At 36.5% G+C, this 20467-nt stretch overlaps 3 protein-coding genes and 1 pseudogene across 3 annotated transcripts in view; 2 read left to right on the top strand and 2 right to left on the bottom strand.

Moving 5' to 3' along the window:
* LOC109019056 (vesicle-associated protein 1-3-like) overlaps positions 1-2404 on the top strand; it is a 122232-nt gene extending 119828 nt beyond the window's left edge. The window contains exons 8-10 of the mRNA XM_035694633.1: positions 822-1084; positions 1439-1573; positions 2052-2404. The gene's annotated coding sequence lies outside the window, so the exon portion shown is untranslated. The remainder of the gene's footprint in view (positions 1-821; positions 1085-1438; positions 1574-2051) is intronic.
* Positions 2405-9981: 7577 nt separating this feature from the next.
* On the top strand, positions 9982-11133 carry LOC109019053 (receptor-like protein 43). Its single transcript, XM_035695268.1, has one exon. The coding sequence runs from the start codon at positions 9982-9984 to the stop codon at positions 11131-11133; it is 1152 nt and encodes a 383-aa protein (XP_035551161.1).
* Positions 11134-13348: 2215 nt separating this feature from the next.
* Positions 13349-14890, bottom strand: LOC109019055 (eukaryotic translation initiation factor 1A-like). Its single transcript, XM_019001279.2, has 2 exons — positions 14762-14890; positions 13349-14012 (listed from the first exon to the last, which is right to left on the bottom strand). Exon 2 carries the CDS (start codon positions 13993-13995, stop codon positions 13567-13569), a length of 429 nt encoding a protein of 142 aa, XP_018856824.1. The 5' UTR covers positions 13996-14012; positions 14762-14890; the 3' UTR covers positions 13349-13566.
* Positions 14891-16310: 1420 nt separating this feature from the next.
* On the bottom strand, positions 16311-19233 carry LOC109019052 (annotated as a pseudogene).
* Between the last annotated feature and the right edge of the window lie 1234 nt (positions 19234-20467).

The raw sequence follows: 20467 nt of genomic DNA, 5'->3' as shown, positions 1-20467 counted from the left end.
TACACGGTATACCAAAATTGAATGCATTACACATTGCATTCAATTTTCAAAGTGAAATAAAGAAAAGGGAAGACGTGGGGTAGCCTATTTGCTTTACATGTTGATTCTCAAATTGCCATTCCTAAATGTGCATGATGTGGGGTACGAACACTGATGGTTCTTGCCTATTAATTTGTTGGCTTTCAAAGTCTTTTTCCTCACCGTGAGTGGCAATTTTCTACCACAGATGCTATCAAGAAAGTCTAGCAATAAGTTGATATGCAGGGTAGAGCCCACCCATTATAAATTCAAGTCTTCTATATATTTATCACATTGATTTTCAGGCTGCCTCTGAATGTAATGTACATGATGTGGCACTGCGGGGGTATGAAAAAAATTTCTCGAAATCACCTCTCAACAGCCCAATCATTTTCCTTATTTTTTAATCTCGCAAGAATAGAAAAATTAGAAAAAAAAAATTGCTTTTCAAGCAAACAAGTTTGAGTAAAGGGACTCTCAATTATTTTAAAAAGCATTGCAGTTGAAAAACAACAGAGCCATACACTATTTTGGTAGCTTGCAAGTCTATTTGTCTTCTTCTGTCATTATTTTGGTGGCCATTGGCACTTAAACATCCATCGCATGGAATGCCAAGAATTTGAATAAAGAGCAAAATAAACGAAAATTAGAGCCATACCCTATATATTTCGTTTTTACATATATATATATATATATTTTTAATTTTACAACAAGGATTGCAATCTCATCCAACATCGAAATTAATTGTCACCACAGATATATTAAGCCACCGGCTCCGCCTCTGAATTCCTCTGTTTGTGCAGGTCCATGGTATGCCTTAATAGCAGTTAATGTTAAATGGATAAGAGTTCTTTAGTGTGTCCTTTACTTCAATGGCAACTGCAGTGTGTGCCTATTAAGAATCATGCGGCAAACTATTTGCTTTGAGGAACTGTTTTAGCTTGTAATGTGGTTTTTCATTATCCATAAGCATCCTAGAACAAATCGATGTGCTGTGCTAAGCAAAGTTTCTTGTTGGCTGGAATTAGTTGTGCAATGGCATTCTCTAGTATTGTCCATGGTTTTGGTGAGTGAAGTTTTGCGTAATTGTTTGTTTGTATTTAGTATGTTTTTCATGTGGGCAGTTCACTTATTGACGGCAGTCATACATAATGGTTATTAGATAGAGAAATCCCAGAAACTACCATGAATCTTGTCAGTTGGCAGTAGGTGAATAGATTGGTCTGTGGTAGTTTATCCTCTAGTAGTTTGCTCCATAGCAGCTGCATATCATATCGCTTGCTTCCTTCCTTGCCCGATCAAAATAGATTAGTACTGAAAATCTTTCTACTTCTTTATTCTACATAACATGATAGCTTATCTATGATTTTTCTGTTTTTTTAAAAGGCTTTTAATTCCTATTGGAATGCTGATGTTACAGTAAGGAGGATGCCGGGATGAAAACTGCAAAGCTAAGAGATGAGTAAGAAGTTCTGGACAGACAACAACATGCTGATACTAAAGTTCAAAAGAATCTGGAAGAGAATCTTCAACAGCTTATAAATCGAGATGACAGGTATGTGGTTTGTTGGTGTACTTGTTTGGTTGAAGCTTTTTTAAAGATAGAGCCTTTTCCCTTTTAATATATTCATTTGATTAGTATATTCTTTTTAGCCTATGGCTTGTATATCTTTTGCCATCTTCTTCTATGTGTTCCTTAGATTTGAAAATGTACTTTTTGAAATGAATTGAAAAGGAAACGATAAATCAATTTTACTTATTTTCTATCATTTGTTTTGTAATGAATCAGTAGGAGGATATCAATGGCCATCTTCTTTTGCTTATTAAATTGACAAAAAGAAAGCTACATCTTCTACCCAACATAAACATGAACTCACTCTATATACCAAAATGGGACCACCATATATGACTAAAAACAACATTAAATGATAACAAAGTTAAGAACCGTATACAATAAGGTTCAAATTTGGTTGAGGGGAAATGCACTAGTTTTTGAAAAGAAGTTATTTGGTCCTGATGTGATTTTCATGCAGGCAAAAGGAAGCTTAGAAGAGTTCCAACAAGCTCAGGTCCATCCTGCAAGTGTGGTTGAGGGCAATGCAGTAGTGAGAAGGGAAGCCAGATGGAAGGCACCAAGGGAGAGCTTTGTCAAAGCCAAATGGGATGCATGGTCAGTTGATAGAAGATATTAAAAGGGCTCTTTACAGTAGACCAGATTGGATGGCACAACATAAATATAGGGAAAGTAACACAGTTGCTGATTTTTCTTGCAAAGTTTTCTTTTACTGTAAAGGAGGAAAGAGTTTGGATAGAAAGTGGTTCAGTAGAAATGCATAGTGTTGTATTACAGGATAAACTCTGTATTGGTTGATTCATAAATGGAAAGTTTGGGTTTGTTTTACAAAAAAAAAAAAAAAAAATTTAAGCCATGATACCAAAACTTGAGACTGCAAAGCAAAACAGAATAGCCAAAAATCCCACATAAAGGCCATCTAAACAAACAATGTAAATGGGTGTTTGGGACACTAGAAGATATTAATTGAAAAAGCCCCAAAGGCATTCACAAATTGAAAAATCCATGTAAACACAAAAGAATTTGAAGCAACATTTTCCCAAGAAAAGAATAACAAGACAAGGAATTGGATGTTTCCGACACTAGAAGATATTAACTTTCACAAAGTGTTTGGGCAGCATGTTGCAAACCATATAAATAAGATAGCTAGTTCAGTTAAGATTTCTAGTCCAGCTGTGACTAAAAGCAACATTCACAAAGTGTTTGGGCAGCATATTGCAAACCATATAAACAAGATAGCTAGTTTAGTTAAGATAACTGATCACATTCTTTGAGTAAATTGGTGAATCTTTAGTCTCCTGCGGCAAAAGATGCACAACGCTGCTTTTGCTGGAATCAAGATGTGCATCCATAAACTGGAGAATATATTTTGATAATACATATTTCTTCAATTAGTGATAAAAAAAATTAATTACTATTGTGTTTCAACATATGCAACACAAGATGATTATAAAGCACAATCTTCTTCTCTATTGGTTTCTTTTATAATTTAAATATTGTTTTCTTCAACAGTAGACTATATTCATGAAACAAAAGAAATGAAACTAATTGATTCTCTGCTTTTGGTTTTGTCGGCAATGAGATCATCTCCATTCATTTACTTCCGTTCTTTGGGTAAAGGGTTTCCTAAAAAACTGTACAAGTGAAGTTCTAAACTACAGCCTCAACAACTGTATAGAATCAAAAAACATCCAACCCTCTTCTTTCTTTTACTCTGCTTTCTCTCCTTTCTTTCTTAATTAACACAGTTGATTAAGCTGCAAATAACCATTGATTAAATTCTGTTGTCGTTGGGTGTCCCCGGCCCATATGCAGCTGATCCAACGATGGCTAGCAAAATCTTCCTCTAATCATTTGAAAATCGTTTGAATGCGTATTAGGGGGATGAGAAAGCACAAACAAGCAAAGGCAGCAGCATTGTACACATCTTGTGGATGCATTTTGGCATCAACGTTTAGCTTGATCTAGATAGATCATGAGGATACTCGTGCCTATGATTTCTGATTCATGCAGTTTTGATCGTATTTCTAATGGGAATGTTGATCTTGAGTAGATCATAAAGGGTGGCCCTTTAAGTTCATTAGTTATATCCAAATGCATCCACCACATATAATCTACTCATCCAAATTTACGGAATTCATGGTTTTTTTTTTGATAAAACAAATTGCATTTGTTAATAACAAACATTACAATTTTGACTTGAAACATTCATTACAAGCCAACTACAACATGCCATTTTCAAACTCATTGCAAATATAAAACAATAGAGAACGTAAATCCAACCCACTATACATGCCATTTTCAAACTTAACATTAGAATACAAAACATGTCACTTTGGCTGAAATACTGCAAATACAAAATCTGTCCAGTTGTTGTATCTAACCAAAAGAAAGTCCGTCAAATTTATTTGGTAACCGAGAACTCACTTTACATGAACTTGCATTTGTTTTATGAGTATTATGAAATACTAATGATATAAATGTGGTCCTTGGCTAATTGAAATACAGCATACTCAACTCAACTAAGCTTTAATCCCAAATATATGAGTCTTAAAACCACATAGAAGAGTATCCTGTTAACTCTAGCTTGAATGAAATGATAACACCACCCCAAGTAATGAGTACTCTAGCTAGGTGTCTCTCATGTATACTACTTGTTAATGGGGGTTGCACCATTGCACTTTAATAAAATCTTCTTACTTAAAAAATAAATAAAGGGAAACTTAGTAACAGAATGTGTTTAGAGAAGTTCTTTTTAGTGACTAACAGAGTGTCTTGAGGCTATTGGAAATTGGACCAGTTTATCATGTTTCCATGAGATTCTATGTCTTCTCCCTCTAATTCTAAAATTTGTTTAGAGAAGTTCTGGGAAAATATTTTAATCAATAGAGTACAAAACTAAGTTACAAACAGAACAAAGGACAAAGGTTAAACCACACTATACCTTCCACATCAGGTTCTTTGGATGAGTAACTGATGGTTAGCAACACGAGGAGTACTAGCCAGCATATGGTTAGTTTTAGAGGATGCCAGCTTAAAACATTTCCAAACATGCAACGGTCCTCAATTTCCAAGGAGTATTCACTTGGTGACCTCCTGCCCAGTTTCTGGAACTCTACATAAAGGAAAATAAAGCACCAAGGAATATATTGTCAAATACTATTTGTCTGGAAATGCAAAATAACACATCATCCATTATTCTCAGTCCCACAATACATGAGAGTTTTAAAATGGCATGCCTTTTGATAAAAGTATAAAAATCTTCTTAAATTGCTAATAACACCATATATGTATGTATTACCTATGGCTCATGTCTGCCACTTGATCTTGTGCATTTTAGGAACATGCTTATTTTGTTTCATTAACATGCAAGTCCTTTATGAATTCATCTATATTATAAGGCAGAGGGACTCGAAGTGTAAAAAATTCACCATTCGTATAATAACAAAATGACAACAAAACAAAAGGCAAAGATCAGCATCTAATTGAATTGAGTGCATTACGTGTTGATTTTGAACCTATTTGCTTTACATGTTGATTTTCAAATTGCCTCTCCTAATTAATGATGTGCATGATGTGGGGTACGTACGAAGGCTGATGGTTCTTGCCTATTTGTTGGCTTTCAAAGTCTTTTTCCTCACCGTGAGTGGCAATTTTCTACCACAGATGCTATCAAGAAATTCCCAAGTAATATGATCCTCTTCTTTTGTAATGATTTTTACAGTCAATTAAGGAGGAAGGATCATGACCATTTGATGGGAAATTGTATTTCAGTATTATTGCTTTGTACTCTCTCTTTTTTTATAGAAAGATTCTGACGTTGGGCAGAATTGAAATTAATTCTGGCGGCTAGTTTGCATATTTGCTTTATCCAAATCTACAAGTTTCTACCATCTATTCGTGGCTAGAATATAGAGTTCTGGTGCTTCTCTACACTCAAATGAAGTTTATTAGGTTTTTCCTCACTAGGAGAAATGAGAGAATCAAGGCACTCAACTAAATTTTGTAGATCAGAATTTTAACATTGACATTCTTTAAAGAGGTTTTATTTCTTTACAATGGCCTAAGATATGCTAACCTTATTAATTAGATATGATGTTTTTCACTTATTAAATTTAAGTTACTTAACTATATTATATGCAGGTGTTGGACAATATATATATTAGAATAAAATGTGTGAACGTAGTTACCAATGTTCAGAGTTATTCTATGGTGAAAGTTTTCTAAATCTTGCATGATGGTGAATGCAATCATTTCAGTTAGCAAGTAGCTAGATGTGGATGATGCTAAACTAAATTTCCAACTCGATCGTATCCTCATGATCGATCCTAAACTTCTAGTGCTATGTTCAGGATTGAAACAGAGCATGAGAACAGTAATTCTAGTGAGACATGTACTTTCTAGCTGGTTTCAAGAAGGGTCACCTTCCAATTTCTTATTAGTACCGATTGTGGAGGGCAAACTGAAGGTCAAACACTTTGATTCGTTGATTATGAGTATTGGCAAGAAACTATCAGGGTGGAAGAGTAGGCTCCTATGACAAGTCGGATGCTTAATTCTAGTGAGATGTGTACTTTCTAGCATTTCACTTTACTTGCTTTCGGCATTGCATACTCCTAAAATAGTGATCCGAAAGATTCATAGCCTGTTAACAAACTTCTTCTGGGGTGAACAGGGGGGTAAAGGTAAAAGAAAGTGGAGGGCTTGGAGGAAACTGTGTGCTCAAGTGGAGGAGGCAGGTATAGGGGTGCAAGATATGTTGGAAGTGCAGAGGTCTTTATTTATGAAATTTGGATGACATATACTAACTCAAGAGTCCCTGATGTAGTGGAAATCTTGTCTAACTCAAGGTGGAAAGTGCGGGAAGGCAACCTCTCGCTATGGTATGATAATTTTCTAAGTGATGGCCCTTTGTTTGAATCGGTGACAGAGGTGGAAGAACCAAACATTAGACTGAAAGAACTCGTAGCTAATGATAGATGGGAAGTTGAATGGATACAGAGATTGATGGGTAGACAAGCAATTACTACCAAGAAAGATAGCTATATGCATGTGGAGGGCAGTATTTAAACTCGTAGCTAAGTGATGGCCCTTTGTTTGAATCCGTAAAATTCTTTGTCCAGATTGTATTCTTTTACAAGTTTTAAAGGAGGTTTCACTTGTGAGTAATGAAATATACGAGGTTGTTTGTTTCAAAAAAGCACGGAAGCTGAGCTAAGGGGGGTGCTAGAAGGAGTAAAGCACTGTCAGCAACTCGGGTATACAGCTATAGAAATACAGTGCGATTCCTCAGCGGTAGTAAATTGGTTCTTCACTCACAAATGTACAGTATGGTATCTTTGGGACTAATGGGATCAGCTTCAGTTTATATTACAGGGTTTTGATTTTTCCATAGCACATTACTATAGAGAAGGAAACAAGTGGCGGACTCGTTGGCTAGATGGCTAGACAGGGTGCATTGGGCGAGACCAATCTATTCTTGGATTGGACCCAGCTTCCAAGGATGACTAGAGGTTTAGTGAGATTGGATAAAATGGGTACGTCATATGTTAGAAGCAAACGATAATGTATAGTTTTTTCGGCAGGTTTCTATAGTTGATGATTTTTTTGGAAAGTTTTTTGGTAGGAAGAGATGGTTCTTGTGTTGTGTTTGAAGGTTTTTATCTGCCATAAGTGAGGGTTTCAATATAGTGATTGGAGTTCCGTCCTCCTTTCTTAAAAAAAAAATAGAAAAATAAAAGGCATTGATGATTCTTATACATGGTAAGCTAGAGTTAAAGCGATGGTTTAAACATATGGTATAGGTTTGAATATGATCTTTTTAATATACGGTGTAGCAAAACTGAATGCACTCTCGATAAAGAGAACCATATTCTTAATTAGCTTGATGCAGAAATATTTCGATTAACATATATTTTCCGCTATCAGGAAATATCTTTAAGGTGCAGGCCGTAGCACACAAAGCAGGGCCAGGCCAAGAAGTTCCGTCAAACAGTTTTAAGTCGGAAATTGAATTAGTAAAAGAAAGAAAGGGGTAGCCAATGTGCTTGATTTTCAGACTGCCTCTGAATGTATTATATATGTACATGTTGCAAATGTGGCCCTGTGGGAGAACGAAGGCAATATAAATAAATATTGCCTAAACATATATAGTGGAAGACTGCCTCTGAATAAATTAGATGTTATTATATAAATAAGTTTAGTATAATAAGTTAATAACACAATACTAAGTAATCAAGTCATTACAAGTGGTTTTGCCAATGGAATGCGTACAAGATGATAGTGATCTTGTCCTTAAACAAGTTGATTAAGTTGTGTTAATTAAGGTTATTGACTCAATCCTTAGTCGGAACATCATCCCTCAGGCTGCCAAATGGATTTATATTAGAGAATGTTTCATTGACCAATTCTCAAACAGATCCAATTTTGCTCCTGCCGTCCTGCTGCCCACTTCATACTCTTTAACCTTGCATTGTTTAAGCAAGTCTGTCTACGAAAAAGGTTTCACGAAATCACCTCTCAATAGCCGGCCAATTATTTTCCTTATTTTTTAATCTCGCAAGAATAGAAAAATTAGAAAAAAAAAATTGCTTTTCAAGCAAACAAGTTTGAGTAAAGGGACTCTCAATTACTTTAGAAAGCATTGCAGTTGAAAAAAACAGAGCCATACAATATTTATTTTAAACATCCATCCCGTGGAATGCCAAGAATTTGAATAAAGGTTAAAATAAAAATAAAAAACAAAAATTACAACAAGGATTGCAATTAATTGTCACCATATATATTTATTTAATTTCCACATTATATATTTTTCTACAATAATTGAGAGATCATGGTAGTCTTCATTCACGTGCATCTTCCTCAAATTAAAGACCATTCTTTTATCTTCTTCTTCTTCTTCTTGTATTAATTGGGTCTATAAAGTTAAGCCGTTCTCTCGCTCTTTCCTCTCATGTCTAAACATTTATAGTGCAATATATTTTTAACAAGTTATGGACATCTATTCCTATCATCACTTCATATTCATGCACCTGCTTTTCCCTTTGATCCCATGCCTCCTTCTCTGCTTACTCTCTCGCTCATTGTCCTATAATCTGCCTCTGCTTTGCCATCAAGAAGAGAGGGTAGCTCTGATGCAATTCAAGGATAGTTTTATCATACAAAACAACTCTATTTGCGGATTCAGTACTGACTATCCTGCGGAGGTTGCATCATGGAGAATAGATGGAAACAATACCAATTGTTGTGCTTGGGATGGGGTTGAATGCAACCAAGACACGGGTCATGTCATCGCCTTCAACCTTGGTAGCAGTTGTCTCTTTGGTTCTATCACCTCCAACAGTAGTCTCTTCCGCCTTCTTCATCTTCAAAATCTTACTCTTGGCAATAATAACTTCAATCACTCCCAAATCCCATCTGAGATTGGTAATCTTTCAAGCCTAACATATATGGACCTTTCCAACTCCAACTTTTCAGGACAAATCCCCTCTGCAATTCAATACCTATCCAAGTTGTCTTATCTTCGTCTGTTTTCTTATTTTGATGATTATAAATTATATACCGAAAGTCTGACAAGTTTAGTGCAAAATTTAACCAACCTTGAATCGCTTGTGTTTGTTGGTATCAACATATCCTCCACTGTACCTGAAAGCCTGGCAAATTTATCTTCTTTACAGAGTCTATATCTGATTGATTGCGGACTGTATGGGCAATTCCCAACCAGAATATTTCACCTACCACACCTAGAGGGGCTATTTGTTTGGTCCAACGAAGATCTCACAGGTCATTTGCCCGAATTTCACACAAACTCTCCTCTCAAGTCTTTAATACTTCACAACACAAATTTCTCTGGTCATCTACCTGCTTCAATTGGAAACCTTAATTCCTTAACTGCCTTCTCAATTAGGAATTGTAATTTTTCAGGAACCATCCCAAATTCGTTCAGTAACCTTACCCAACTCACTTACCTAGACCTTTCACACAACTCATTCAACGATTTGTCGTGGCTCACCAGAGCTAGTTCAAACGACATTCTTCCACAATTTGAATATTTAGGATTGGCTCATCTCAACTTAACCAAGTTCCCAGATATATTACGAAACCAAAGTAAATTGCAAGAACTACATCTAGAAGGCAACAATCTCAAAGGCTTGATACCCAAATGGATGCATAATGTAAGTAAAGAATCTCTTCAATATTTCTTCCTTTCTAACAACTTTCTCACTGGCCTTGAAGATTCTCTGGCAATTATCCCATGGCCAAATCTAAAATATTTACTCCTTGTTAATAACATGATGCATGGATCGCTCCCAATTCCACCACCATCCCTAGGGTTTTATTCCGTCAAGAATAATTCATTCACCGGAAGGATTTCACCATTTATTTGCAATATGAGTTCACTTGTAGTGCTTGATTTGTCCCATAACTATTTGAGTGGCATGATTCATCCATGTATTGGCAACTTGAGTCAATCTTTGTCAGTGCTACAACTACAAAGCAACAACTTCGGCAACACCATCCCAAAAACATGGGCAAAAGGATGCGGCTTAAAGATGATTGACTTGGGTCAAAACCAGTTACAGGGTCATTTGCCAAGATCTTTGGCCAACTGTACTGAGCTTGAGTATCTTCGTGTTAGCAGAAATCAAATCAATGATACCGATCCTTCTTGGTTGGGAACTCTTCAACACTTGAAGATTCTTGATCTCCATTCTAATGGCTTCCACGGTGCAATAAGGAGTCTGGAAACAAATTACACATTCTCCAATTTGTGTATCATTGACCTCTCTCATAACCATTTGTCTGGGAATCTATCTGCGGGATATTTCGCACAATGGGATGCCATGAAGTCCATTGGTGCAAAGAATTTACAATACATGGGTGAGCGGGTCTACTATTCAATTATAATAACGATAAAAGGTGTGGAGTTGGAGTATAAGAAGATCCAAGATGGCCTCACAGTCATAGATTTCTCATGCAACAGATTTGAAGGAGATATTCCTGAAATACTTGGGAATCTAGAAGGACTTCGTGTGCTGAACCTTTCCAATAATGCTTTCACTGGTCATATCCCATCATCCTTTGGGAACTTGACACAGCTAGAATCATTAGACCTTTCTCAAAACAAGTTGTTCGGAGAGATACCTCTTGAATTAGTCCAGCTCAATTTCCTTTCAAAATTTAATGTGTCACATAATTGCCTCACTGGACCTATACCACAGGGGCAACAGTTTGGAACATTTCCAAATACTTCATTCAAAAATAATCGAGGACTGTGTGGAAAGCCGTTGTCCAAAATCTGTGGAGATTCTGACATTTCAACACCTCCACCTTCAACCTTTGAAGAGAATCAGAGTCCAAAATTGTCCTTTAAATTTGGTTGGAAAGTAGTTGTGATGGGATATGGATGTGGATTCGTATTTGGAGTTGTTATCGGGCACATTGTGACAACTAGAAAGCCAGATTTGCTCATCAAGATTTTTGGCAAGAAGCAACACCAAACTCGAATAAGACGGGTGAATCGTCGGGTGAATTGTAGGTAGTAGTAAATGAAACATAGTCATGTAATAGGTATAAGTTTTTGAAAAATCTACAAGTTGCTATTCTCGGTGGCTAGAATTACTTTGTTACATTATATAGAGTTTTGGTGCTTAGAGGCTTTTTGTTAGGCATGTTTAGTTTACTTTTTGTTTATTAGGCATGTTTAGTTTACTTTTTCTATTAGGCCTGTTTTGTTTTTCTCTTGTTCTCTTTTTGGCTGGTTTGTGTTTTGGAGGTTGTTGTTTTCCTATTTGTAATCTCCCAATGCTAGTTTTGTACCACAGTATTCCTCCGCCATAAGTAAGGGCTGTTTAATAAACTTGGGACGGGGTCGCTATGAGGGTGGCTACCGGCTCTTCTTACAAAAAAAAAACTAAATTTTGGAAACATTTTGAGTAATTCTACATGTAAAATGCACAAGTGCAGTGTAATCGTTTTGAAAAAGAGTTATTTTCACTATAAAAAAATTAGATTTTTTTTTCTTGTGGATCCCATATTCATTCACTTTTTACAAAGAGATTCCACGTCATTTTCTCACTCCACGACTGCAAAGATCATTTCTCCAAAATTTTAACTTTGGCATCCTTTTAAAGGTTTTCGGTCTTTACAATGGCTTAAGATATGCTAACGTTATTAGATATGATGTTTTTTATTTGTTAAATTTAACTATACACGCATGTCTCAGACAAGATTACCATAAAACGACAAGATTAGAATAAAATGTGTGAACGTAGTTAGCAATCTTCAAAGTTATTAATTGGTGGAAATTTTCGAAATCGTGATGGTGGATACAATCATTATTTCAATTAGCAAGTAGCTAGATGTGGATCATGCTTTGATCGAGCAACTAACACAGTTGATTAAGCAGCAAATAACCATTGATTAAATTCTGTTGTCGTCGGGTGTCACCCATACGCAGCTGATCCGACGAAGGCAAGCAAAGTCTTGCCCTGGTCATCTGAAAATCGTTTTAATGCGTCTCAGGGGGGATGAGAAAGCACAAACAAGCAAAGGCAGCATAGTACACGTCTTGTGGATCCACTTTGGCATCAACGTGAAGCTGGATCTAGATAGATGAGGATACTCGTGCCTATGATTTCCGATTCATGCAGTTTTGATCATATTTCTAATGGGAATGTTGATCTTGAGGAGATCAAAAAGGGTGGCCTTTAAGTTCATTAATTAGATCCAAATGCATCCACCACATATATAATCTACTCATCCAAATTTACAGAAGGTTTGTTCTAAAGATCTCTGTAATGCAACCTTCAAAGTGTAATTTTTGTATTGCATAACTGCAACAACAGCAGTGCCAATCTCTGTACTCGTGGTCATAAGAGCAGAGACATCTCAGGAGTTGGAATGACCGCTGTATCAGGAGACTGCCAGAATCCAAGTCATTCTTCCATATTTGAGTGAGGACAGCCCATGTATTCCAAGATTGATTATTACCCTCGTCTCTCCTACCTATCTTGCCCAAAATTCGCTCTTTAGACATTTGTGTAGAGGACGACGATGGACCCACATTTAAATCACCCAAAGGAGTTGGAGACACAGCTTTCCCTTCCATGTATGGTGCCGAGGATTTGGTTGGCGTCCCAAGAATTGGGCCATCAGTTGCTATTTTCCTGTTGGGCGGTTGCTCTTCAACAGTTTTTCTTGGGGCGGTGGTAACAACTCTTGCGTCCTCCATACTGCACATGCTGGTGGCGATGGCAGAGGTGGGGAACATCTTAAGGCGATCATATATACATTGACCCATTGCATGCTGGTAAAATCACTCTCTTTTACAAACATGCATATCACCAGCAGGGCTACATAAACAGCCCAGGCTTCATGCCTCTTCATCTCATTCTTTTGTTTCTCAAGAAGCATCTCGGGTTCAAGAAGTCAAACAAACCGCCTATGTCAGATGCGGGGGGGCAGCTCAGCAGCCCTAGTGGCTATCAACTCCCATTATCACCAAAATAGCCTATGTCAGATCAACTATAGCTAAAGGAGTTATCTTTCAGAAAGAGCAGTTGTCAGCAACTAGAGCAGAACATATCTGCCTGATGAACCCTGAGAAGACAAATGCACGTTCAAAATCCCAAGTTGCTAACTCTATAAAAATATTAACCAAAAGAATCGAATACACTCCCCCATGCAGAACCAGCATCATAATCATTCAGAAGAACTCAAACCAAAAACGAGCATCAACGCCAACAGAGCAGTACATCAGAAGAGCAAAACATAACAGCCATTCATTTTGTAATAACAGGTGTTACATGGAATGTAACCGATTCACCGCCTGAAAATCCAAACTTACAAAGTGCAATTCATTTTTTTTTTTTTTCTGATTAGTACAAAGTGCAATTCATAGTCATGTAATACTGTCAATAACAATAACTCTCAAGACCTAGAGATAAAATCCATACAGAAGTAATTCCAAAACCCTATATTTTATCGATATCTTCATCCTCAAACTCAATATAATCATCGCCACCACCATCATCCTCATCATCAATGATGCCTTCGTTGAGACGTGTGTTCTCAGGAAGCTCACCATAGGCCTTCAGGAGCCTAGCCTCATCAGGCATGTACTTGAGAATCACATCAGCCTTGTCATCCTGGTAGTCACGAAGACCAACGAGGATTATATCACCGGCTGCAATCCAGACCTTCTTGTGCATCTTGCCTCGGATATGGCAAAGACGCTTCGTGCCATCAATGCACATAGCTTCACACCGGCCATTTCCCAGCATGCGAAGCACTTGGGCATACTCCTGCCCGTCTTCCTTGAACACAAGCTCACGCTTTTCATCATCTGCTTCATTCTTTCCCCTCTTCCTGTTCTTTCCTCCCTTTCCCTTGTTCTTCGGCATGGCTGCTGACTCTGTAGCTGCAACCAGAGCAGAATTTGTAATGCAAACTGGCTAAATACGACCAATCACATATGAATATTTATCTTTTTGACATATTCATTGATTAATATTTATCTTTCCCACATTAAATAATAAAGTAGACATACATTAGCACAAGCCAGATATACAAAAGTAATGAATAACACGAATTTACCAGTGAAAATTCAGAATCAGTAAGAACCCACCCAAAAAGACTCCTTCAATAGAAAATGTAAAGTAAAAAGATTTATACAAAGTGGCTCCAGTGTTCTTCAACACAAAAAAATAAAATAAAAATAAATAAATAAATACCAGAACAAATCAAATATTTATTTTTCTGAAAACTTGAGAACAAGAATACTATATCAAGCTCCCAAACCCCAAAAATCCAAAGCCCACAGGTACACAGAGCAAAAAATCCGATAATTTAATCATAAACAACCCTAATCACATCTAACCAGAACTGTAATCCAAATAATAATAATTAATAACAGCGCATCTGAAAAATCAGACAACCGAACAACCTAGCTTCATCAAACAACATCAGTACAAACTAATAACCAGAACTAGCAATAAATATTAAACAACACCGAAAAAAGAACAAAAACAAAGAATAACCCGAAATTTCAACAAAAATCATCCACGCAAGCTACGCAGGAAACTAACCCTAGAATTTTAGAATTTAATAATTATAGAAATAAAAATAAAATAGAAAAATACCAATAATTGAGGAGGCAAAAGAGCGTACCTTTGTATGAGGAATATGCTTCGAGATTATTAGGGAAGTTGATTGAAATCAATCTGTTGCTCTGTGCTTCAGACCCTAGCTTTTTTGTACCGCAAAGGTCAAGTCAAGTCGGTTGGGTCATGCGTCGATAGATAAGCCCTAATCGGAACAAAGATTTGAGGCTTTTTGCCCAAAATAAGATCGGGCCATGAGCCTCAATGATTGGATTACTCGTCTCGACAGTTGAAACTGGCCCGTTTGATTGTTTTTAGCCCATACGGTTGCATGCCGGGCCCCGAGCCGAGGAAAGTCCATCTAATCTTATGTGATCAAAAGAAGAGGGAACTTCAACATGAGCTTAAGCCTTAATGCGAAATCATTAATAAAACTACAGCATTCATTTTACTAATTAAAAATATAATCTTGACCTATTGGCAGCATTTATTTTCCCTAAAATTACTTAATCCTTTAGGGCATAAACTATACAGTATAATGTATATTATTTTTTATTATTTTATTATTTTTATTTTATTTTATTACTGTTAATCTAATTGAATTTTTCTACTTATCATCCATACGCCACATACTTGTTATAGAAAAAATAAAAAAATATTAAAACATGTGTGGTGTGTAGAGTGCGTTGATGATAAGTAAAATTATTCTGAAATTACATATATATATATATATATATATATATATATATAAAAGAATTTTACTAGCCTCATTTGTATGAAGTTTGGGAGCTGGGGGCAGCTCAATTTAAATTAAGGCTTAAGGAGAGAATTTTAGAATGCTTTTTTAATTCCAACACAATAAGGTAATAAACTATTATGTTAAATATAAATACTACAAATTTTTATTTTTTTCTTAACAATTACATACTAACTATTGTAATTGCTTCCGTTTGTCTTCATTTAGTTTTTTTTATTAATTAAACTTATAACAATTTTCTCTTATATATATAAACTAATAAAGTTAATAACTTATTTATAATCAATAATCAGATATAGTTTTCTTAGAAGTTTTTATTTCTTAATAGTCTTTCTAATTTCATTTTTAGAAAAACTCTTTCTTGGAGGCTTTCTAATATTATTTCCTAAATAATTTTAATATCCATATAATTTCTTAAGAAATTTAAGGACTTTTAATTTTTAATAGAGGCCATTAATATTTTTGCTTAAGAGACCTTGAGTTGTGGGTAAGCAAATTACCTAACAATTGAGCCGACCCTGATTGGGAGGTAGTGTCTTGTTGCAGACATTTGTCTCTGTTTAAGATGGGGATCTTTGAATGCATGGATTTTCAAATTTGAAGGGCCGAAGAGTTTACCATAAAACAAACCTTCAAGAAAGACCCTTCAAACCTTTGTGAGGTTAATTGTTCTATTTCCTTTGGTTTTGATTACATTATTGCATTATTTTTCAACACCTTGATCTCATTAATTTTCTACCTTGGTTTTTACAGCAAAAGGCTTGTAAAGTACAAGTGCACTAGTTTTTGCAGAAGTCATATATGAATGGATGAAGACTAACCTTGACACTCTTTTATTATGGTCACTTTCTTGACACATCTAGCCTTTTGATAAAAGCAACTCATTCACCAAGCTGTTGAAGTTGATGGATGAAGAACCTTGATGATCAGAATCAGTGGACGCATCGGCCAATTTTTTACACTCCATTGCCTTTTTCTTCATTTCCTGACTCTTGTCACCCTCCATCATCTCTCCCACTAGCTTTCTCCAATGCCTCTCTCTTGATATCATTGTCAAGCTCCATCCCAATGCCCCATTCATCACAAGTATATATACTTGCAGTTTGTTTGCTGATCAAAATCTAAAGGCCAACAAAGCATCGGTACTCCTGCACAAATGCTTTCAATGAATTCCAGCCGTAGTGTGTTAAGAACCCTCCAGCTGAGGGGTGGTTCAGCACTTCTTGTGGGCACCAACCAGCTATATATTAGGCCTCTTTCTTTTGTTTCTGCCAAGTGCTCGGGTTGCAAATTTGCTATTTGACACTCTTTTAAATTAATCGTTTATTCACCAACAAATAAATTAGGCCTAATTATCCATACGAACATGTGCTTGCTATTTGCAAGCCCCCAAGCAAGCTCAGTCAACTGCTCCGATGTCATAACAGTGACGCTGCCAAAATTCACATACACCACTGAGTTGGGAGCCTTAGAGTTAAGCCAATGGAGACAATCGGTTTCTTCTTTCCCTAAACTATTCCCAATTGACCTTAGGGGTTGACTGAGTGAGTGAGTGATTGATCAGTAGTAGTTGTTGAGGGCCAATGGCACATACACGAGAAAAAAAAGTGGAGAGAGCACCCAAAACTTCTTGCTCTAACACGTCAAATGTGTGAATAACGATTGTTGAAGCTTCACGATCTCTATCTACTGCTTCCTTGAAGACAAAATCGTTTGGATCTGTGGTTCGAATAGTGGCTGGAAGATCCCTCAGTCGAATGTCTCTCATACCCAGAATCCAGTCTATAATTGTGTCCAGATACCCATTTGTGAGATAGCTCTCATCTGCAGCAAAGAAAATAATGTTTTTAGCTCGAGAACGTGACATACTATAAATCTTCGTAATAACTAATGCAAGAATATTTCAGTAGAATATCGCGACCGTTTTTGTCACACCTTTGAGTGGTGTAAGCCCTTTGTCCCTAAGAGCAGTAAATTGCATAACACCCATTATGCTGCAAGCAGAGATTGGGAAGAGCATTACGATAGGGATTCCGAGCTCTTGAACAACAGTGACAGTGAAAAACAAGAAACCATCAGAGATGATGCAAGTGACTGGAGGATTATTACCCTTGTTTGTAGTTGCAATATTAGTATTGAGCTTCACAAGCAAGTCGGAAAATGGAGCCAAGAAGTTTCTCATAGTGAACTCACAAAGAGAACAAGGAGCCTTGGGTGGCGTTGGAATCCGATGGAGGGTGTTAAAAGACCCAATCATTGATCTAAAAGTTCTAGAACTGCTGTATATTAATTTGGTTAAACTTTTAATCCTCAGGATCATAATAATATTCCACCATGCTTTCAAATCCGACGTCCATAATGGTCCACTTTATCGACGCTAATCCAGTGGTAGCCATTTCCCTTTTGGAAACTTCACTCATTTATCAGTATTTAATGACTTAACACTATATTCATACATAATACCAAAGCATTTTAATCCAGCCTATAGGCTACTTCCTCCGTGACTTGAATCCGTAATGTGGTCACTACTCTGTTACCAATTGTTAAAGACCTAATCATTGATCTACTAAGACTATTAGATACTAATTTAGTTAAACTTTTAACCCTAAAGATCATACCGTTGGAATGGTTTCAAATTGAAAGTCCGGCAAGCCATTCAAGAAGTTTGCACCCCCAGATTTCTGAAAACACTGGTGGTTGAACTCTGTGTTCGCAAAGATTATGTGAAACCTTTAGAATGGAGAAGCTTTGCGAATTTAGCATGGCCTTTACGTGGCTTTGAAATGGGGATCGGATACAAGCTGCATGAGGCTTACGATCAGTTCTTACTGTCTTGGAATCCACTTCCTCTAGTCCTTGCGCAAATGCATGCCATCTTAATGCTGCTTATATAAACGGACCACGTTTTACCTTCCAGTTACGTACGTGGTCCAGATTTTATTACCTTAACAATTCTCCCAAATCAAATTAGAAAATATTTTAAACGTGATAATAGGGCAAATTTGTGTGTTATTTTTTTTAAAAGAAAAAAGTTAGAATAAGGTAGAATTTCTCAGAAAATTCAATAAATTACAGCGATCGCTGTTATCTAAAATTATTAAGATAATTTATTAGTTGAATTCCTGTACGTAGTAGTCTTGATCATTAGATGTTATGATCAATCCCTTTGTTGCTATACAATTTTGACCATAAAACCACTTAAAAATAATAAAAGCTAGCATTCATTAGACAAGTCCGATGGCATCCGCCTTATATTGTGTAGCCGCCATCAGAAGATAGAAACAGCTAGCCCCATCAACGAGTACATTTTACTGTCTTCTTCGCTGCCAATTCTCTCTCTGCTCAAATAAATTCTGCAATTTGATCATGAAATAGACATAGCATTCATGTAAGCTTTAGATTTTTTAGGATGAAAAAGATGGACGATCTAGAATATTTTATATTAAAAAAGTCTAGATTCAGTCCATTTCGCGGACATATGATACACAACCCAACTGGCATGCCAGCTCAAAAATTAAACACGGCGTTTCAATGAAGAGAGCTGCTACGTACAGTCCTCTTCTAGGACTCCTTTGCAGTCCTAATGTATGAATGGACTAAATTACCCCATTTCTATTATTGAATTAACTAAATTGCCCACGTTTCCAAATCTAACTAAACCCACGAAATTGAAAATAGAAGGAAATTTTTTTCGTCTCTGTCGTGCCTCCGACTCAATCTCGTCCACCATCGACGACCACCCCCAACCCAATCTCGTCCACCATCAATGCCTCCTCCGCCATCGACAGAGTCACATACTCCACTGCCAATGACCGCCTTGGCCACCATCGACAGAAAGTAGCAAACTGCCCAATAGATAGAAAGCAGCAAATTGCTGACGACCATCTTGGCCCCCTTTGGCATGAAAGCTGTTGATTTTATGGAGAGCTCGAGTTGCTCTTGCTTTTACTTTGAGTGTCATTTACATCCAAGATTCCAAACTCCAGAACCAAAACCATTTATTACGAAAATGTACCCATAATGGATCTGTGTCTATCACATACAATATAACCCAGGAATGAACATCTTTTGGGTTTTTATATTTGTTAATTGGCCAAATTCTTTATTTTGAAACGTGGCAACTCTAAGAATATTAAGGATTGTTGTTTTAAAAAACTGAGTTTTTTGGCAAAATTCCAATTTAGGTCGCACGAGACTTATGACTTATAGGAGACTTTTATAGTGGATTAGATGCATTCTGTTTGCAAGGAGCAGTGCTTTGTTCACGACGACAAACTCGGTCTGAGGAAATGGACAACAGTTATGACAATAGAGAGTATGATTTGAGAAGGGGACATCGATTAAGTAGCAGCTCTCATGTTCTGAGGAGAGGGATGAAAGAAGAAGGATAAATTTTTGAGGTAGAGGAGGTAGCAACTCTCTTCACTTAAATGAAACGAATCGTTTCATTTAAGTGAAGAGACACATAAGACGTACGCACGCAGTACGGGACTGCAAACATATTTATTCTTTATTCTTCAATGAATGGGCAGGAGAGGAATTCGTGGCACGCGGGGAGAGATAAACTAATATGAAACGGTTCGTTTCATTATTTTTCAAACAGTGCATTTTAAATTTGTATAAGACCCTTCTCCTTCGATCCCTAATCCTAATTTCCCGCCTCCCCCCTTAGCAACAACAAACAACTCTACAAGTGAATGATAGTTTTATTCATTTAAATCAGAAACTGATGTAAAGATACACCCCTTTTAAATCATTTATCCAAATATATCCTTTCCATTTTTCACGTGGTGAATGTAAAACTCTCCAAATGAGCATTCTATGAGAAAGAATAAATGGAAAGGAATGGACTGAATCTTGACTAAATCTAAAAAACTCATTTGAAGAAAAAGGCAAAAAAAGAAATGGGTATAGACTGTAAAATGAGTATAGATTGGATCTAGACAGAATCAATATTTCGGAATGGACATTATATTTTGGCCCATTGAAGAAAAAGGAGTCTATACTTCTTTTTTC

This window comes from Juglans regia, chromosome 10 (assembly GCF_001411555.2).
Source record: "Juglans regia cultivar Chandler chromosome 10, Walnut 2.0, whole genome shotgun sequence".
Taxonomy (NCBI): Eukaryota; Viridiplantae; Streptophyta; class Magnoliopsida; order Fagales; family Juglandaceae; genus Juglans; species Juglans regia.
This window is presented reverse-complemented; position numbering and strand designations above follow the sequence as displayed.

Bases quoted from the DNA above. Each gene is read 5' to 3' on its own strand.
- LOC109019055 (XM_019001279.2), bottom strand. From the start codon at position 13,995: ATGCCGAAGAACAAGGGAAAGGGAGGAAAGAACAGGAAGAGGGGAAAG.
- LOC109019053 (XM_035695268.1), top strand. From the start codon at position 9,982: ATGAGTTCACTTGTAGTGCTTGATTTGTCCCATAACTATTTGAGTGGC.